The following is a 17094-nucleotide window of genomic DNA, read 5'->3' as shown; positions in this document are numbered from 1 at the left end:
GTATTGACAGCTTGCTTTAACCTTGCAGAGCAGTAACGAACTTCTGTTGAGCTGTAGCTGGCCCCTCATGAAGGCTGGCTTAGACTACAGAAACAGTTCACTCCTCTGAGGAAATCTTGCTTTCATTAATTAAAAAGAGTTTCTGCTGTTGCTTTAATTTAGTTCCTGAATTGAGGATTAAATATCTCATCCACCAAGCACTGCTCTTGGTGCAGGTCTCTGGCCAGAGTGACCACAATGGAAAAGTTAGGTAGGAGTCAAGTGGCGTGTCCAATGCAATCCTGCTGTAGGGTTGGGGAAGGAAAACACTGCTATCCTCATCTCGAGTGTTAAGTAACTTCCAAAACAGTTTGGAAGATGCTAGTAAACTTTGTACAGTTTGATACAGGCTCCAGAAATATGATTCATTTTCTGGTCTAATTGCTGTACCAGACTTTGTTGCTTTTCTCAATTCTCCTGAGGAGCAAAAGCGTCTCTTGCAGTCCTGCAGAGGAGGAAGGGCAGAATACCAGGGAAGCACCAAATTCATGTTGCAGACAGTGGTGAGTGCCATTGCTCCAACCATCAGGAAAGAACAGTTGTGTCTTTGCCCAGTGTAGCCAGTACCCATCTACCTGCGTGGTCTTTGAGCAAAAACAACCTGTTGCAGCTGCTTCCTTTCTGACCCTCCAACTCTTGTTTGCATCCCTGCAACTGACGCAAACTGCTGCAGTTATCCTTTGTTTTGGGCTCCAGCAGTCCCTCCTGATCTGCTGTTGGTATGCCTGTCTCCACTGCCCTGGGTGGTTCTCCACGTGTGACTGCAGCAGCTGCATTAATGGAGAAGCAAAGAAAAAGGAAGGGAAAGCACCTAAATCTACGTTGCTATTTTAAGCATCCAGCTGTTCAGAACAGTTTTAAAAAAATCAATTACTCTTGTATTTCCAAAAACCAGGAGACAGCCATTCTGAGATCAGCCTCTCTTGTGCCTGAGCTCTTAGCCAAAGGCTGCCGCAGCCAGGAATGACCTGTTTTTTAGCTAATGGAGAGTCGAAGGCTCCTATATGCTTATGTTCCTCCGTCTTTGCCCAACAGCTCTTGATTACTCTTTGGACTGCCTCTAAGCACAGGAAACTGCATTTTAAAAGGTTGCTGTCTCTTCTGAAGATGCTTGGCTCCTAAGATCAAAGATCGGAGTGTCTTATTCTTCATCTTGGTTCAAGCAGGCTTTGGAGAATGATGGTTGCCTTACACATACTCAAAGCTAACAAACTCCACAAATGCTTTGTGCACCATTGCTCTAGCAGGGTAGCAGCAGGCCATGTCTATAGGTGCTCTCCCTGTAGGGGACTTCTGCAGGGAGGAGAGCAAAGCAGAGTTTAAGCTGCGGAAGACTCGGGAGGTGGATACCCAAGGTCTTGGAGGTGCTGCTGGGCCTGTACAGACTGAGCAAGGGAGATGCTGGCTGGAGTCAGAGCATGCAGATGAAGCCTGGTTCAGCTTTGTGCCCCACCTCCAAACTGCTCTAGCCCTCTTCTCCCTCCCCCATTCCCATAAGCAGCTCCCTAGAGGGAACCTCTGGATGGCTGCAGTGTCCTAGCATTGTAGTTGTGTCTAATAACTCTGAAGTATGACTTTAGAAATACTGGAGAATTTCTTTTAGGTAAGCAAATGCTATGAATTTGCACACTGCAGAAGCTATCTCTTAGCACAGGTAAAATCCTGAAGAGGAGCATTAAGAAATGACGGGGAGAAAAAGAGGGTGTTCTTGCTTGAAAATGCCTCTCTGGATGCCCATCTAGATGCTGACTTGTGTATGACTAGTTGCAGACACTGACTAGTCTAAGCTTGATGCTTTGTGTTCATTCACTGTCTAGAAATGGAAAGGCATGTTGCTTGGAGGCCTTTAAAGTCTGTTTAGTGGCCTGCCGAACTCTGCTGGTCAAATTTAGTTACAGGAGAATATGCTCTGTGCCAGCTGCTGAGTTTAACTGAGGACCTGTGTAGGCTGCTTTTGGCCCTGTTGTGATGTGCAAAATTTCCATAACAAATATTCCCACGTCCTGAAGCAGCCAAGGGAGCTGGCTGCTAATCCTTGAGGAAATACTGCTGAAAATAGCTCTAACCTGAGGGGCTGTCCTGTCCTTGGCATGCTTGGCCTTTCCACCCCTAGGACCAGGGAGGAGAAGTAAGGAGAGGACTGAGGATCATCCTCAAATGGTGAAGTGTGTGGTCAGGTCCCCTGCTCTGAGCAGGGGTGCAAACCTTTGAACCTCCTGGATCTGGATGATAACAGCAGTGTTTACCCTGCTGCAATAGTGGTATCTCCAGGGACCAAAGACCCAGAGCAGTGGCATGACACTGCAGACTGGGGACTGATTCCAGCTGTACACTCACTTTTAGTTCAGATGCAGAATATGCCAGAGGGGGCCTGGGATGTCCACTGGACCCACTTGGCCGCTCTGATGCGTCAGGTCCCAATCTCTGAAAACCTGTTCTTGCCTTCCAAGTGAGCACTTCTGTGTGATTCAGATGCTTTACTGCTATTTCCTACCCTCCTCTGTACTTGACACTGATAATTAGATCCCTTGGTTTTGGAGGTACCATTTGAGTATCTCAAGAGGTTTTTATTGACTTTTTCTATCCCCTCCATGTTACCCAGTACAACTTCAGTGCTCTCAAGTATTTACTTTTCCTCAACACCCCTGAACCCTCCGCTTTGACTGTGGTTAAGCTTTTTCCTACCTGCTCAGTGCACACACAGTCCCCAAAAGACCGTAAATAAAGCTGTCTGGCAGTAACACGTGGGCTGTGCTGACAGCTTGGTGCATTAGACAGCCTGGATTAAAACTAATCCTGTTGTGTGGTAACAACTCAAATGCCTCAAGCAGCGCCGCTTTTGCTCTGCGAGCAGTTGGGCTCCCACACGCAAGCGGAATATGTGAGGCATGCGTTTGTGTGAGGTTGCTGCAGGCACCAGTGGCCTTAGGTCTGCACCGAGGAAGTTTTGCTGGTGGTGGGGAACACCAGCAGTGCTGCTGGAGGAGAACAGTCTAAATGGAGTGTGTGCGTCCTTCGAGATGAAGGAGGATATTTATTTCTGTCAGGGTGGGAGATGGCTATAAGAAGGTTTGAGCAAAAGGTGTTCATTAAGCTAAAAGGAGAGGTTGGTGGTAGAGTCAATGTGTAGAGCTGAGATGTCCTCGGTTACCTTCCAACTAGGACTGGGGACAAGAAACTGGAAGTGTTCAAAGGGAGCATGATACACGTAATCTCCTAACAGGAGTTGATGTGGAGGCTGCAAAGATCCTTTGGACCAGTTCCCCACTCCTCTACAAGGAGAGGGAAGCTCTGAACACAGCAAAGAGGAGGGCGTCTATCTTTTTTTTTTTTTTTTTTTTTTAGGCTTCCAGGTAGCAGATTAGTTTTTGCTGGCTGGCAATCCTGTGCGGCAGAAACAGTCTTGTAGGCACTCGCCTAGATTTATGTAATGGAAACACTTCATGTAAGAAGAATCCTCTCCCAGGGAACCTCTGGACAGCTCTTGATCCATTAAAGACATTAAGTTGCATCTGAGGACGTTTCTGACTATCTTGCTGTAGGAAGCCAGCACCTAAATGAGGTGTGCGGTTAGCTGGGATCAGCTCAAGTTTTCCAGCCTTGCTTCCTAACTGTGGAAGGAGGAGATGTGGCCAGCCTGTCTTATGGGCTTGTCCAGGGACCACACCAAAGGCTTCCTCTTCCCTGATGAGATGCCAATAGATGGTGACTTGTACGTTACTGGCATTAGTCAGAGTTAGATGAATTAGTGGTGAGTTAGACTTGGATGATGGCCACTCTGAGGTGGATCAATGGTCCTTGGATGACTTCAAACCTGCTGAGGTAAGGAGCAGCCAGCTGAGCTCCTTGAAGAGGAAATGAGCCACTGTCTATAGCTGAAGTCATCCTTGCAGCCCTGTGGGCCATGCTGCTGTTTCATTTTCATGTTTATCTGGAGTTATTTTGGTACAGAGCAGCCTCCTGTCCTTGGGAGACCAAGAGGCAGTAATAAGTAACTGTGGAGACACCCTCTGATCTTCCTGTCGGGGTGGAAATTCAGTCCTGTCTAATTCTGTGCTCCAGGATGGATTCCTGTACAGAAACATATCATCCCATAGTCTGAAGACAAAGCTCAGAATGGAAAAGAAGGAGGAAGAGCTTGCAAAACAGTAGCAATTTTGAGCTGCTTAAGGCGATAGAGCAGATGGCCAAATCTGGCCTCTGCTTAGGTCTGTGGGTCTCTTTCCATATCCTTCCACTGTCTGCCCTGGACATGTAAGAAGTGCTGATGTCCCTCTAACTGTGGAGGAGTTTCACAGCATCTTCTGTAAGTGATGCAGAAAAGACCAGAGTGAGACATATGAATATTTGAAGCTCCATGCTGTGATGGAGGCACCTTTGACGAGGTGGGATGCGGTGGGTGGTAAGGGGTGCAGGTCAGTCCTGCTTGGTAGTGCAGGCTTGCTGTACCACTTGTAGATGCCCTGTACGCTTAGCCAGTGAAGCTGGCCTAACTGGGGCAGACCTCTGGTCTTGGAGAAGTGGGGTTCCCTAGGTGGGATCTTGCAGTTGCACAGTAAAAACTGTTCTCTAGCAAAGGGAGAAAAGGTTTTCCTTTTCTAAAGGTTGTCAAACCTCGAGAAAACTCACGAGCAATTGGATGGCTTTCTTGCGAACTGAAAGTGAAGGGAGAATTTTTTGGGGTGAGGAGCTGTTAACCTTGGAGACATGGGCAAGTCCATGCCTAGGGTGGGTTAAGAAGCAGGTTGGCTTTTCTGGTGTCTGTGTATCAGCCCGGTTAGCCAAAACCTGGCTAGGGCTGTCTAGTGCACAGTATGCAAAACTAAGAACCATAGCCCGCTGTTTGTGATGATGAATGGTAGTGACCTCCTATCCCCAAGAGGGTGTGAGGGCACAGGTATTTAGGAGAGATCTCAAATTTGCTGCTGCTTTTTGGGCAAGCTAAGCTAACAGAGGGAAGCGTTCCGCAAGTGCCGTCGTGACTGCAGTGCGGAAGAGTCGACTTGCAAAGGGTGCTGTGGCTGTTAGTCCTGTCTCCCCACAGGGGACGGAACACAGCTGACAACACAGAGCAAAAGGGAAAGAGTTCAAATGCAGGAAGGATGCGATGGATATGTTTGTTTTCCTGTTTTGTTTGTGTTTCGAGCTCTGATGGGTGATGGTAACCTGGGGGTTTGTAGGAGAATTGGTCGGTCTTGGGGTATGGGGCGAAAAGCTCTACTATACCTAACCTGTGCCAAAGACAACTAGGCACCCGAGTCTATCGGGAGAGGCTGTCCATGCTTGAGGAGGATCAAAGCCTCTCTCACACCGGCCTTTAACTGCCAGCTGCCTATAACACTGCTCCCGTCTCCTCCGCAGACCACCCATTAAGCTGTTGCCCGCCAGGGAGCAGAGACGCGTGCTTTCTGAAATCCTCTGCGGGCTCTGCTGGTTGCGCTTGCATGTAACCTTCCTGGCTCCCTCTTCCTTCCCTCCCTCTGTGCGGTTGCCTGCTGCTCTGGCGCTCTCTGCTTGCTGTCCTCCCAGCTCAGCAGCCTCTCTGCACCCCTGGCCTCCCAGTCCTTCCCTCTCCCCTCCTTTTCTTCCTTTTTGATCACGGCTTGAGCAATTAAAAAAGCTGCAATGCAAAGTGATCGTTCTGAGGTCTCTGGCATGGAGACGCTAGCTGGATGCCTCTACTTCTTAGCCGTAGCTTTGCAACGAGGCAAATGTTTTGGTATGTTGCTAACAAATGACAGAATAAGGACAAATACACACGCGAACCTGTTTTGCCCTTGCTGGGAAGCAGATCCCCCTAGAGCTGGGCTTGGTTGGATACCAGCTCTTACTAAATCCTGGTATGCGCCGCTGGTCTCTGCGGCCAGAGGTTTGTATAGTGGTTTGGATAAATGTGCTTTTGCAAACTACTGGTGTTGTCTTCCCCTGCCACGTCTCAACTGTATCGTGCTGAGAAAAGTGGGGCAGAGCTCCCAGTCCGCTGCCATCCGACAGCGCGTCGAGCATCGGCATCTCACGGTGGGTTGGGTTCTCTTGCACAGATGCAGTTCCAAATTCTGGCCCGATTATGCTGGCAACAAGTGTTGCCAGGGGTTATCTTTATATTCAGGTGGTAAGAGGAAATGCTGGAGCTTTCCTAAGCCAGATACTGTAGCTCAGTTTTGCAGACCTGATTACTCTGAGCCTGGGAAGATGATAACCAGCTGGCAGGGTGCTTGCAGAGGGCTGAAGCAAGCACATGTAATAGATATGGTACCATTATCGTTGTTAACAATGCAAATATGCTTTTACTTATTACTTGGTAAGTACCCCATTGGAAACATTCATATTTAATTAGCATTGATTCTTTTTGAGTGAATTGCTCAAAAACCTGGAGCAATGGAGCCCCTGTCTCTTGCTCAGACAGCAAGTATCACATAACCAGCCGTTCACTTCATCAGCAAAAAAAATTAATTCTGTTTAGGACTGAAAGCTTATGCTTCTTGTATTGAAACTGGTGACCAGAAATTTTCAGACTGTTGCTGGCCACTGGGTGGGTAAGGCTTGGCAGGAAGCAAATTGCAGGTGATGTCTTTGACTGATGTATTTATTTTTTTGTAGAGGAGTGTGCAGGATACTTACTGGTCCTTGTATAGAGGAGGGTCAGTCCAGCAGTGTCTTTTTTGGGGATTGCTATTGGGATTAGCTTTAATTCGGAAAGGATTATCAGTCTATTCTGGTCAAAATGGCCAGGATTTTGTGAGCTACTCCTAAGAGGCTCCTATCTGCTGGAAGGGTGGGGGGAAAGTGGAGGGGACCCATCTCTGCAGACTTTTCTGGGTTTGCCAAGGTGAAGAGAAATTAAATCTCTGGTACCTTGACAAAAGGGTACCAGACAAGGGGCAAACAAAACAACTGATGCCCCAAAGCAACGCATGCTTGTAAGGAACCGTTTGAGTAGGATGCTGAGGTGTCTGAGCTTTGAAGCTTTCTCTAAGGAGGATTTTAGTGGTCTGTACTCTGAGGAGAGGGGATACTTGCACCCTTTTACAAGCAGGCATTCCTCCCCTCAAACCCCTGTATCTATCCAGCTCAAAGTAGCTCAGTACCATGGGGTGGATACTGCCAAAGCCCATCAGTGGCTGAAGGAGAGGGGGAAAATGCATCTCCAAGACTCTGTGCATCCTTTCCCCCAAGTGGAGGAGAACATATTTGTTATCCAAACTAAGATTCATAAAAGTTGATCCGGTCTCCTAAGAGTTACCAGGAAGGGCTTTTCCATTAGGCGCTCATGATACTGCTGAGCTGTGGCCCTTCAGAGCCCAGGAGTGTCTATGAATGCTGGGGTTGCTGGATAAACACGGGGAATTTCAGGTCTTCAGGCTGAGCCAGAGCTGTGTCTCTTCCCCTTTTACAGAAGCTGCCTGCCTGCCTCATAGGACACTTGTAGGACTTGCTCCAGCAAAGCAGTTGATCTAGAAAGGACAGGCAATGGGGGAGGAGATGCAAGGCGAGAAGATTTTTGGTGGTGGCTTTCTCCTCTTGGTGGATTTCAGAGGCAGGTTGGTGGAATGGAGAGCCTGGCAGGAGGAAGATGAATACAGATAGCATTGGCATTGGGGACGTAGGTATGGCTCTTTGAGTCATGTCTGAAATTCCTTTGTTACTTGCTTGCCCTTCAAATTAACCAGAAGTCTGGTTAATTGCCATCTCCATTTCAGAATCGGCCCTAAAAGGAGTAGAAAAAGAGAACCTGCTTCTAGAACAAAAGGCTGGTGGTGGTAGTGGTGTATGTGGTGTCTCATGAGGGAGAGCTCTCTTGCTTATAGTAAACTTTAATTCAAAGGCACAACTGCAGTATGAAAGACAAATAGCGGCCCTGATACAGGGAGTCTGCACAAATGGAAGTGGGGTGCATTTTTGCCTTTCTGAGCTTATTTTTTCCACATTGGTTTGCAAAGATGCAAAATGAGCTGCAACTAGTAAGGGATGCAAGTCTGCTAAATTTTCTTTAATACAAGTCAGGTTTACTTTTTTAAGCTAGAAAGATTTGAGCTCAGATCTTGGTATGTTTTGACCTTTGATGGAGTAATGACCTGTAGACCCAGCAGGGACCCCAAACTTTTCTACCCTAGGCATGTGCTCCTACAACTATAGATAGAAAATCTCTCCGCTAATTTTAAGTTTGGTATTGAGTATTTGTCTCACTGCAGAACTTGCAATATGGAAACACTTCCCTGTCCCTCTAATCGGCTCAGGTATCAAGCACGAGGCAGCTTTTCTGCAGGGCTGTCTCCTCCTGTCTTCTGTCTCAGATTTAATATGCTGTTTTCCCAGGTGACCCTCCGCAAGCTGCTGCCTGGCTTGGCCAGTGTATCCTCTACTTGCTGATAATGGTTTTTGAGAAGACTGTGATTAGCCTTGTCCTTCTTATCCCTGGTTGGACAAAGGTAAGCTCCTGAGCTGTATTTTTCTAGCCACAGTTGTGGATTGTTTCTTGTCAGCTTTGCCTTATTAGTGGTCCCCATCATCATAGGCTTTTAATCCTTACGACTTGTTGACATCTCTCTGTAATCATTAGCTGTTACTTAAGTTCAGGGAAACGTGACTTTCATAACAGTTTGGCTTTTGGTACATTCTCTTGTTAGTGAAAAGCTAGTGGAATAAGATGCTGCTTTAATTTTCTTTTTCATCCTTGGAAGGATAAAATGGGCTGGGCTGGCAGCTGAGCTACTTCACTTCTGCCAGAGGATTTCTACATTATTTCGTCAAGTCAATCCATGTTGGTGTTTCGGGATCCCATGCCTAAACTAGGGGGACTTTTAGAGGTTAATTTGGAAAGAACTATCCCAGTAGTATGCTGTCCTTCCCCCCCCACCCCCTCCCCACAACTGCTTCTGTATGGTAGTTCATGCAATGGTAATTGTGCTGATCATGAGTTTCTCTTTTAAAAAATAAAAATAAAAATCCTGTGGCAGTTGTAGCCACATACCTGGTGGCAGGCAGGTGTGATGGGTATAAAAACCAATTCTGGATGTCAATGGGTGACTAGTATTGAGTGCATTTACACGTAGTGCCTAGTACTTCACAGGCTGATGTGACTTGACTGAGGAGTTACTTACAGCAATCTGGGAGCACTTACCTGTTCCTGTTAAGGGCTTGTCCTTCTAACCCATAACCTACAGTGCTGACTTGGACATGAGCATGTTGTTCAGCGTGCACTGCTAGATCCAGAGATGCTGCTGGATTCCTCTCCACGCTTATCACGCACGGCTGGTGTCCTTATTTTGCAGCTAAGCTCCAAGGAGCCAAGGAAGGTCCCACCAGTTGTCACAGGTAGTTAAACTGAAAGGCTAGCAGTACTTATTTCTTGATCTGTACCAAATCCTGTGTTTGGCAGCTGGGCTAAAGGAATAGCCCATGTAATCTTTCTAAGAGCTGAGCTAAAGCAAAGGCTGCAGAGCCCTAGCTAGGAGACTGCTGGTGTAAGAAGGCAACCAGTTAGCAGCAAAGATCTCACAACAGAGCTGTTCAAATAATGCTTCTAAATGTTTTCTCCTCTGCAGCTTCAGCAGATCCTCCTGGGTTACATCCCAAACCCCCAGCTGGAGCTTGTCCTGGTCATGTTTGTTGTGCCTTTCATAGTCAATGTAAGTGATGCCTCTGTAAGCGCTGGGTGGGGTGGTTTGGAAATTATGATCCCCCCCCAGTGGGGAGCGTGTACAGGAACTGGCTTGAGGCAGCCTTGAGTAATTGAAGTGGCTGGGAGGGTGGAGGGGAGTGGAAACAAATATATTTGTTGTCATGAATACACAAATATGTCACTACTGCCTTGCCATGGTCTCTGTTCCTAATTCCCGCTCCCTTGTCCAAGCTGCTGGGTGGCTCAGTCTTTGAAGAAAGCTGGGGCTCATTAGCTGAGGGCTGCATCTCGGCAGCAAGCTACAGGCGTGGGAATGCCCCGAAGCCCTTTAAGTTCCTATAGGATGGCTTGTCAGTGGTGACTTGGGGCAACCTGCCAATCTAGCCATTTGGCTAGACTTCAGATTGCGTTACAGCAAGGCAAGGTGTTCAGGTTACCCAGAACTACTGATCTTCGCAAAACTAGTTTGGTAAAACCTCTTGAAAGCTCAGCTTTTTCCCGGTTCCCCTGATTCTGGGTAATCCTTGACCTGCTGCTTAGTTCCTGCTAAGATGGGAAGTGGGAACGAGGTGTTAATATTCACATCCGCCCTGGACAAGGAGTGAGTCGAACTCTCTTCAGTTTGTACCACGAGCATTGCAATGGATGTAGCATTAGCGAAGTTGGGTTTACCTGCCCGTGCTACAGCCTCTCTCCCCAGCCCAGGCTGCATTTCCTGATTTGAAAGCAAACTCTGGTTCTCAAAGAACTGACCAGTGACTGATGCAGACAGAGCAGGTGACCCTGGGTTGGAGCTTTGCTCAATGGTTATTTCCTGGTGGAAACTTGGCCTGTCATGGGTTGGGGTTTTTTTTGTTTGTTTGTTGTTTTGGTTTTTTTCCCCCTCTTCACTGGGTCTTCAACAACTATGGGATCAATAGGATTTATGAGAAAAGAGATCTCAGGAAATTGACTCATCCAACCCCCATGGATACACTCGATGCAGGGTTAATTTAGATATTAAATTAGGTTGATCAAGGCTGGACATCTGGAGAAACCAAAAGGAGAAGAAATAGCTGTGATTGAATGACTTTGTATTTTGACCTCTGCAATCTATTCATGCAACTTTCTCCCCAAGGCCATTATGTTCTGGGTTGTGGACAGCTTGATCATGAGGAAATACAAGCAGAAGGACACCCTGGACATCAATGGATCCATAGAAACTCCTCAGGCTGGAAGGACTGAGGAATCTCAGGTAAGACCAAGGATGTCCTGTGTTTGAGACCAAACTGCAAGCTTGTGGCATTGTCTGTGTGCTTCACCACAATCATGCAACATACCATCACATTGCCTAGACCTAGGGTGATGCTTCTTGCGTGTGATCGATGACCCTGCTAAGTCAAACTGACTTCCCGTGCTTGTAGCTGAGGTCAACAGAGGGATGTTTTCTGGGATGATCTGGCCCTGTCTAACAAAGAGCAGTATTACAGCCTACAAAGTGTTGCTGAAATATTGCCCTAAATGACGACAGTATCTTGTGAGGGATGAACTAGCTTTTGCACTAAGCTGTGTGGGCTTGTTGGAGTGGCAGGCTGAAGCTGGTGGGTACTTCTGCACAATCGCTTTCAACTTTCCCATTTTTAATTGTAATTAATCTTGGCTTAGAAGTGCTTGCTTTCCTTACTGTAATTAGTAGCATCCTTTTTAGAGGACAGGGCCTAGCTGGGAATCCTGTATTTGTCAGTGTTTGCTATTTTTTCAGCCAGATGATGGTCCCTTAGCTGTAGGAAGCTGTATTTTGTGTAGTCTGAGCTTGACACTTAAAAGTTATGGCGGGGAGGAAGTGCTCCAGTCCCAGCAGACTTTGTTCTTGTTAATGATGTGTGGTTTGCTGGGCAGGTGGTGTCTGTGCTTCTTATCTGCTTTTGGGCAGAGACCACAACCTGAGTCGCTGGGTTGAATTCCCTTCCCTCCCCTGGCACCCAGACGCTGTTTCAAAGTGCTCTGTGTATGACTGCTGATATCCTGCGGTTCACTGGTGAGAGTCGCTGCGATAAGATAGCTTCTGGCAGTCGCAGGCTGGCTCCTGGAGTAGCTTCTGCTGAGGAATTTAGGATGAACAGAAATAGCTCTTACTTTCAGAGAGCTCTTTTATAAAAAGTAACTCTGCTCTTTTGCTGATGGGTGGGATGGTCAACTGCTGGTGACATTGCAACACGCACAGATGTAATAGTGTTTAACGGCATGCTTGGCAGTCTGCACAGCAGCGATGGCTTCCACAGCTCAAGGGTGCAGTGGGGAAGCAGCCACTGGTCATGGGGATGCAGTGTTGGAGGAGTCTTCCCTCTGGCAGAATGGGCAGGCGGATATGGGCAGCTGTTGAGACAAGTGAGTCACTCATCCTGGCCTCCAGATAAACAGTTGTAGCTTGGCGAGGTCACTAGAAACATGCAAACAGCATGCCCCAGGGGTGTGTGTGGTGAGGGCATCCTCGAGAAATCTTTTCTTGTTTTGAAGAGAGGAGGGAAGAGAGGCCTGAGCTGGGCAGTACTAGTGTGTCTTGATAGTTTTATGCATTGAAGCTAAGAACTCATACCTAGGATGTGAAGGTGGATTAACTCTGAGCATGAACGTCTCACTGGTTATGGCACAGTCCCGGTTTCTTAGTGGTGACTGATGTTCAAAAGTGGTACTTCCTTGAAAGAGCTAGGTTGGAGGTCTGCTCCAAATGTAAAAGTGGTGGTGAAGATCTGCCTTACTGACTGGATATGCTGGTGTGTTCCCAAAGGTTTAAGACCGGTTAAAAATTACACCAGCTCAGAAACAAGGGTAAGGAGGTGGCATCTCTAGTTGAGATGCCAATCTCCTTTCCAGCCTTTCAAACCTAAATTTGGAGCATCTAGTCTTATAAATGGCTTGCTGCTGCGGATACACAGATGGTATCGCAGTTAATGGTTTTCCATGGAAATGGAGCTGATCCTCTGCCTTGCTCCACTGAAGGTGGGGCAAGTGTTTTGTGGCGTCTAGCTCAGTTTTGGGTAATCTGAAGGGAAGATATCTCTTAATCTCCAGAAGCTAGGAAAGGCTCTTCTGGTAGCTCAACTAGATGGGTTGTTTCAAGCAGTGGAAACTGAACTCCTGCGGTCTGACTCTTGTTGTCAAAGGCTTCTTCCATCTTCCAAGTACTTGACTCGTTTTTTTTCTCAGGCAAATTTTTGCTGAGACCTTCAATGTGCAGGTCATCTGTCCATCTTGAAACCCTCTGATCCATCACTGCAGTGGAGCTACCAAGGGGACTAGTTTGTACCTGGAGTGGTCTACAGGGACTGCCTCCTTTCTGCTCAGACACGTTCCTGTGCCTCTGGCCCGTCAAATAGTTTGGGCAGAGAAGGCAGGTAATGAAGAAATACAGAAGTGGGTGACCTGCTTTTCCAACTCTGTTTCTTGGCACTGGGCCTTGAGGTATAGCTATAGGCTCCTGCTTCATGTGTCAACTTTTTAGGCGATGAATTAAAGATCATGTTGGCTGGCTGGGTCTTACAGCTGGATTGGTTGGAATTTAGGCTCAAAAACAGAAAATGAGGGTTTGCTGGGCTTGTTGCTGCTAATTACCTGTTCAAGTGGGGGAATTTCTTCCCCCCCCGCTGCCTCACGGAGAGGGAGGGTGGGAGGCTGAGAAGCATCTCTGTACAGGGCAGAGCTGGCTGAGGCTAATGTGTCCCACAGTTTATCAGGGTTCATCAGGGCTGTCTAGCAGCAGGCGCCAACAGCTCCCCATCATGCTGCCTTCTTGAATTTCAACCCTCTGCCTATCTTGCCAATAGAGAGTGTCATTATTTTCACTCGAACTAGCAGTTTGTGTTTAGAAAAGGAAGAGGAGAGAGGAAGGAGAATGGAAAGGGCGGACTGGAGTTAACCTGTTAAAAACCCACACTCAGTATTTTCTATAGGGATAGCAGGAAAACTCAGCTTTGTCTGTGGCTTGGTAGACCAGTTGGGTAGCAAGAAGAAATCCAGCAATCAGCAATCCTGCCGCTGATGTAACTTAGTGACTCCATGGCTGCAGTGTGGACCAAAGAACTGGCAGCTTCTTGTGGGTTTTGAGGCTCTTTTAAGCCTCTTTTAAGGCTCTTCGGGTGAGCCACAGATGTGACGATGGGCTCTTGCTTATAATGGAGCAAATGCTGAACTTTTTTACACTGAAACCCTGAAACGGACAAACTCACTCTTATGGCTGGAAGAATTTCACCATTCCTTCCAAGTCAGTCTTAAAGCTTTCTGTTGTTTCAGACTTGTGCCTTGCCTTGCCTTGGTAAATCTTCACACAGTCTTTTTTTTGCCCTCTCTCTCATGGGATGGAAAGAGATCTCTCGAGTGCCAGTCTGAATCCAGTGCTGTTCAGGCTGGGGAAATGCATTCATCTGCATGGCCCTTATTTCTGCTTTGCATGTGTCCTGCCCTTGACCTAAGTCTCTCTTCCCTTGCCCTTGCAAGTGCCAATAAACTTTAGATCTTATCAGTGATTTGTTTCCTCCACTCAGGAAAACAAGTCAGTTTTAATAATGTTTTATTTGATCTTTTTTGAACTTGTTTTTGTTTTTTTTTCCCAAGGGAGGTGAGTGAGTTTGTGCTCCTTTTCTGAAAGCTTACATTTTCAGAGATGAGCCTTAAAGCAGAATTCGGTCTCATAACAGTGGTGCTTGTGAGAACCATTAGGGTGAAACTAGAGGCTAGTTTAAGGTTGGGAGGAAGGCTAATAGACTATATGGGGACCTGCCTTTGGTCAGCATGGAGTTCAGCCCCTATCCCAATTCCCTTCATAGGAGCTGTGACTTTTTTGGCAAATCCCTAGACTGAAGATGCTGATGAATGCCAATACCTATGCTGCTGGCTTTTAAGTATTGAAGAATACTCCAAGAGCGAGTTTGATTTGCTGGTTGCTTAACTGAGCTGATTTTTAAATAGCTCAAGAGCAACTAAGGTGCCTGGTCCTTATGGCAATGCTAAATGAAGGTGGGCATAGAGGTGCCTCTGGAAGGAGAGTCTCCCACCTGTTAGCCCTTGTATTGGGTTTGTGTGGCAAGGTTTTGGTAGCAGGGGGGCTACAGGGGGGGCTTCTGTGAGAAGCTGCCAGAAGCCTCCCCTATGTCTGATAGAGCCAATGCCAGCTGGCTCCAAGATGGACCTGCCACTGGCCAAGGCCAAGCCCATCAGTGACGGTGGTAGCACCTCTGGGATAACAGATTTAAGAAGGGGGAAAGGTTACTGCACAGCAGCAATTGCAGCCGGAGAGAGGAGTGAGATGATGTGAGAGGAACAACTCTGCAGACACCAAGGTCAGTGAAGAAGGAGGGGCTCCAGGCGCCGGAGCAGAGATTCCCCTGCAGCCCGTGGGGAAGACCCTGGTGAGGCAGGCTGTCCCCCTGCAGCCCATGGAGGTCCACGGTGGAGCAGATCTCCACCTGCAGCCCGTGGAGGACCCCACGCCGGAGCAGGGGGATGCCCGAAGGAGGCTGTGACCCCATGAGAAGCCCGTGCTGGAGCAGGCTCCTGGCAGGACCTGTGGCCCTGTGGAGAGAGGAGCCCAGGCTGGAGCAGGTTTGCTGGCAGGGCTTGTGACCCCATGGAAGGGACCCACGCTGGAGCAGTCTGTTCCTGAAGGACTGCACCCCGTGGAAGGGACCCACGCTGGAGCAGTTCGTGAAGAACTGCAGCCCGTGGGAAGGACTCATGTTGGAGAAGTTCATGGAGGACTGTCTCCCGTGGGAGGGACCCCACGCTGGAGCAGGGGCAGAGTGTGAGGAGCCCTCCCTCTGAGGAGGAAGGAGTGGTAGAAACAACGTGTGATGAACTGACCACAACCCCCATTCCCCGTCCCCCTGTGCCACTCAGGGAGAGGAGGTAGAGAAATCGGGAGTGAAGTTAAGTCTGGGAAGAAGGGAGGGGTGGGGGGAAGGTGTTCTTAAGATTTGGTTTTATTTTCTCATTGCCCTTCTCTGATTTGACTGGTAATAAATTAAATTAATTTTTTTCCCCAAGTCGAGTCTGTTTTGCCCATGACGCTAATTGCTGAGTGATCTCCCTGTCCTTATCTTGAGCCATGAGTCTTTTGTTATATTTTTCTCTCTCCTGTCCAGCTGAGGAGGGGAGTGACAGAGCGGCTTTGGTGGGCACGTGGTGTCCAGCCAGGGTCAACCCACCACAGTCCTACTGACTCATGGGAACTCATCTAAGCTCAGATGCAGGAGGACAATAGGATGGTTCCTACATCTACACCAGGCTGGTAGAGCTTTAGGCAAACAAGTTTCCATGGCTGGCAGGGAAGTATCCCCAGAGCTTTTGTTTTACAACCTGTGTCATAGTTCTCATCTGTCTGTGCAATCTCTTTCTCTGCTACTGAGATGGCTTGGTTATCTGAAGGGTCTGCTTGGATGGAGTACCAAACCAGTAGGCAGCCTCTTCTGCCAGACAGGAGGGGTTGGCAGAGTGCATGGGCAGCCCTGTTTCGGTAGTGTGACCCACGTTTTGCAAGCTGCTGGCCTCCTGGTGCGGGGAGGAATGCATGAAGTATTTGAGGACTGCTGAGTGAGACAGTAGCACATTGTCCTGGGACACCGTGGTCCATTCCCAGCTGTGCCACCAACCCGCTGTGATCCTGACCTGGATGCATCTGCAGGGGAAGTGCCTTGTCCAAGTTGTGCTGAAAACTCCCAAACTGATGTTTGGCTTGAAAACCATATCTGAGGGTATGTCCCGTGACTGTCATAGCGATGAGGTGCTGTCTTGTGATGAAACTCCCTGAGGAATTGTGGAAAGGTTACTGGGGGTCTGTTGGCTCGAGCAGCTTTGTATGAGCTGTACGGTGGGCAGGTAGCAGCCTGAATGGGTCTGGATGCGCAACGCTTAGTGCCTGCTCCGTCATCCACGCTTGGCTGCAAGGGGATTTGAGTTTGCAGCTGAAACCCACCGAAATTACCAGTTCACTAGGCCCCAAAACTAGCCTGTTGCAGCCTGTCAGAGTTCAGTGAGTTTATAATGCTGTGTGCGACTAATTACCTGCCCGTTTTTTCAGGTTCAACAGCATCACAATATTAATATGATAAAGAGAGGAAATCTCCACTTGGAAGAGATGGTAACTTTCCAGTGCGTGTCTTGAACCAAACAAAATTCCTTGAGACCAATGGGGGGGGACAACAAGAGAGCTTAATCTGATCTACCGCTATCCTTTGAGTGTCTGACATGCTGCTGTGAAGATAACAACATCAGATGGAGGGGCTGGAGTGTGCGTGAGGGTGGGGAGGAAATCTTCCCCTGCGGCTCTTCTGCTCCTTTGAAGTCGTTGACTCATTGCAGTTTGTTTTTCCTGTTTAGTCGTTGTGTTGCTGTGGTGACTGGCCCTGTGGTGCTGCCTAAGAGCTAACAAGTGGAGGGCATGTTAATTCCCAACTGTGCCC

The 17094-nt window shown here is 48.0% G+C and overlaps 1 protein-coding gene across 2 annotated transcripts in view; it reads left to right on the top strand.

Moving 5' to 3' along the window:
• The window catches only part of LOC127023554 (store-operated calcium entry regulator STIMATE-like), a 40866-nt gene that overhangs the window by 21525 nt on the left and 2247 nt on the right, over positions 1 to 17094 (top strand). For both annotated transcript variants that reach the window (XR_007767459.1, XM_050907701.1), the window contains exons 5-7: positions 8356 to 8468; positions 9585 to 9668; positions 10779 to 10895. Coding sequence is in view for 1 of the 2 variants with exons in the window: in XM_050907701.1 (XP_050763658.1) it covers positions 8356 to 8468; positions 9585 to 9668; positions 10779 to 10895 (314 nt within the window). In the remaining variant the exon portion in view is untranslated. The remainder of the gene's footprint in view (positions 1 to 8355; positions 8469 to 9584; positions 9669 to 10778; positions 10896 to 17094) is intronic.

Source organism: Gymnogyps californianus, chromosome 1 (genome assembly GCF_018139145.2).
Source record: "Gymnogyps californianus isolate 813 chromosome 1, ASM1813914v2, whole genome shotgun sequence".
NCBI lineage: Eukaryota > Metazoa > Chordata > Aves > Accipitriformes > Cathartidae > Gymnogyps > Gymnogyps californianus.
The sequence above is the reverse complement of the archived record's forward strand: the minus strand, read 5'-3'. Positions and strand labels throughout refer to the sequence as shown.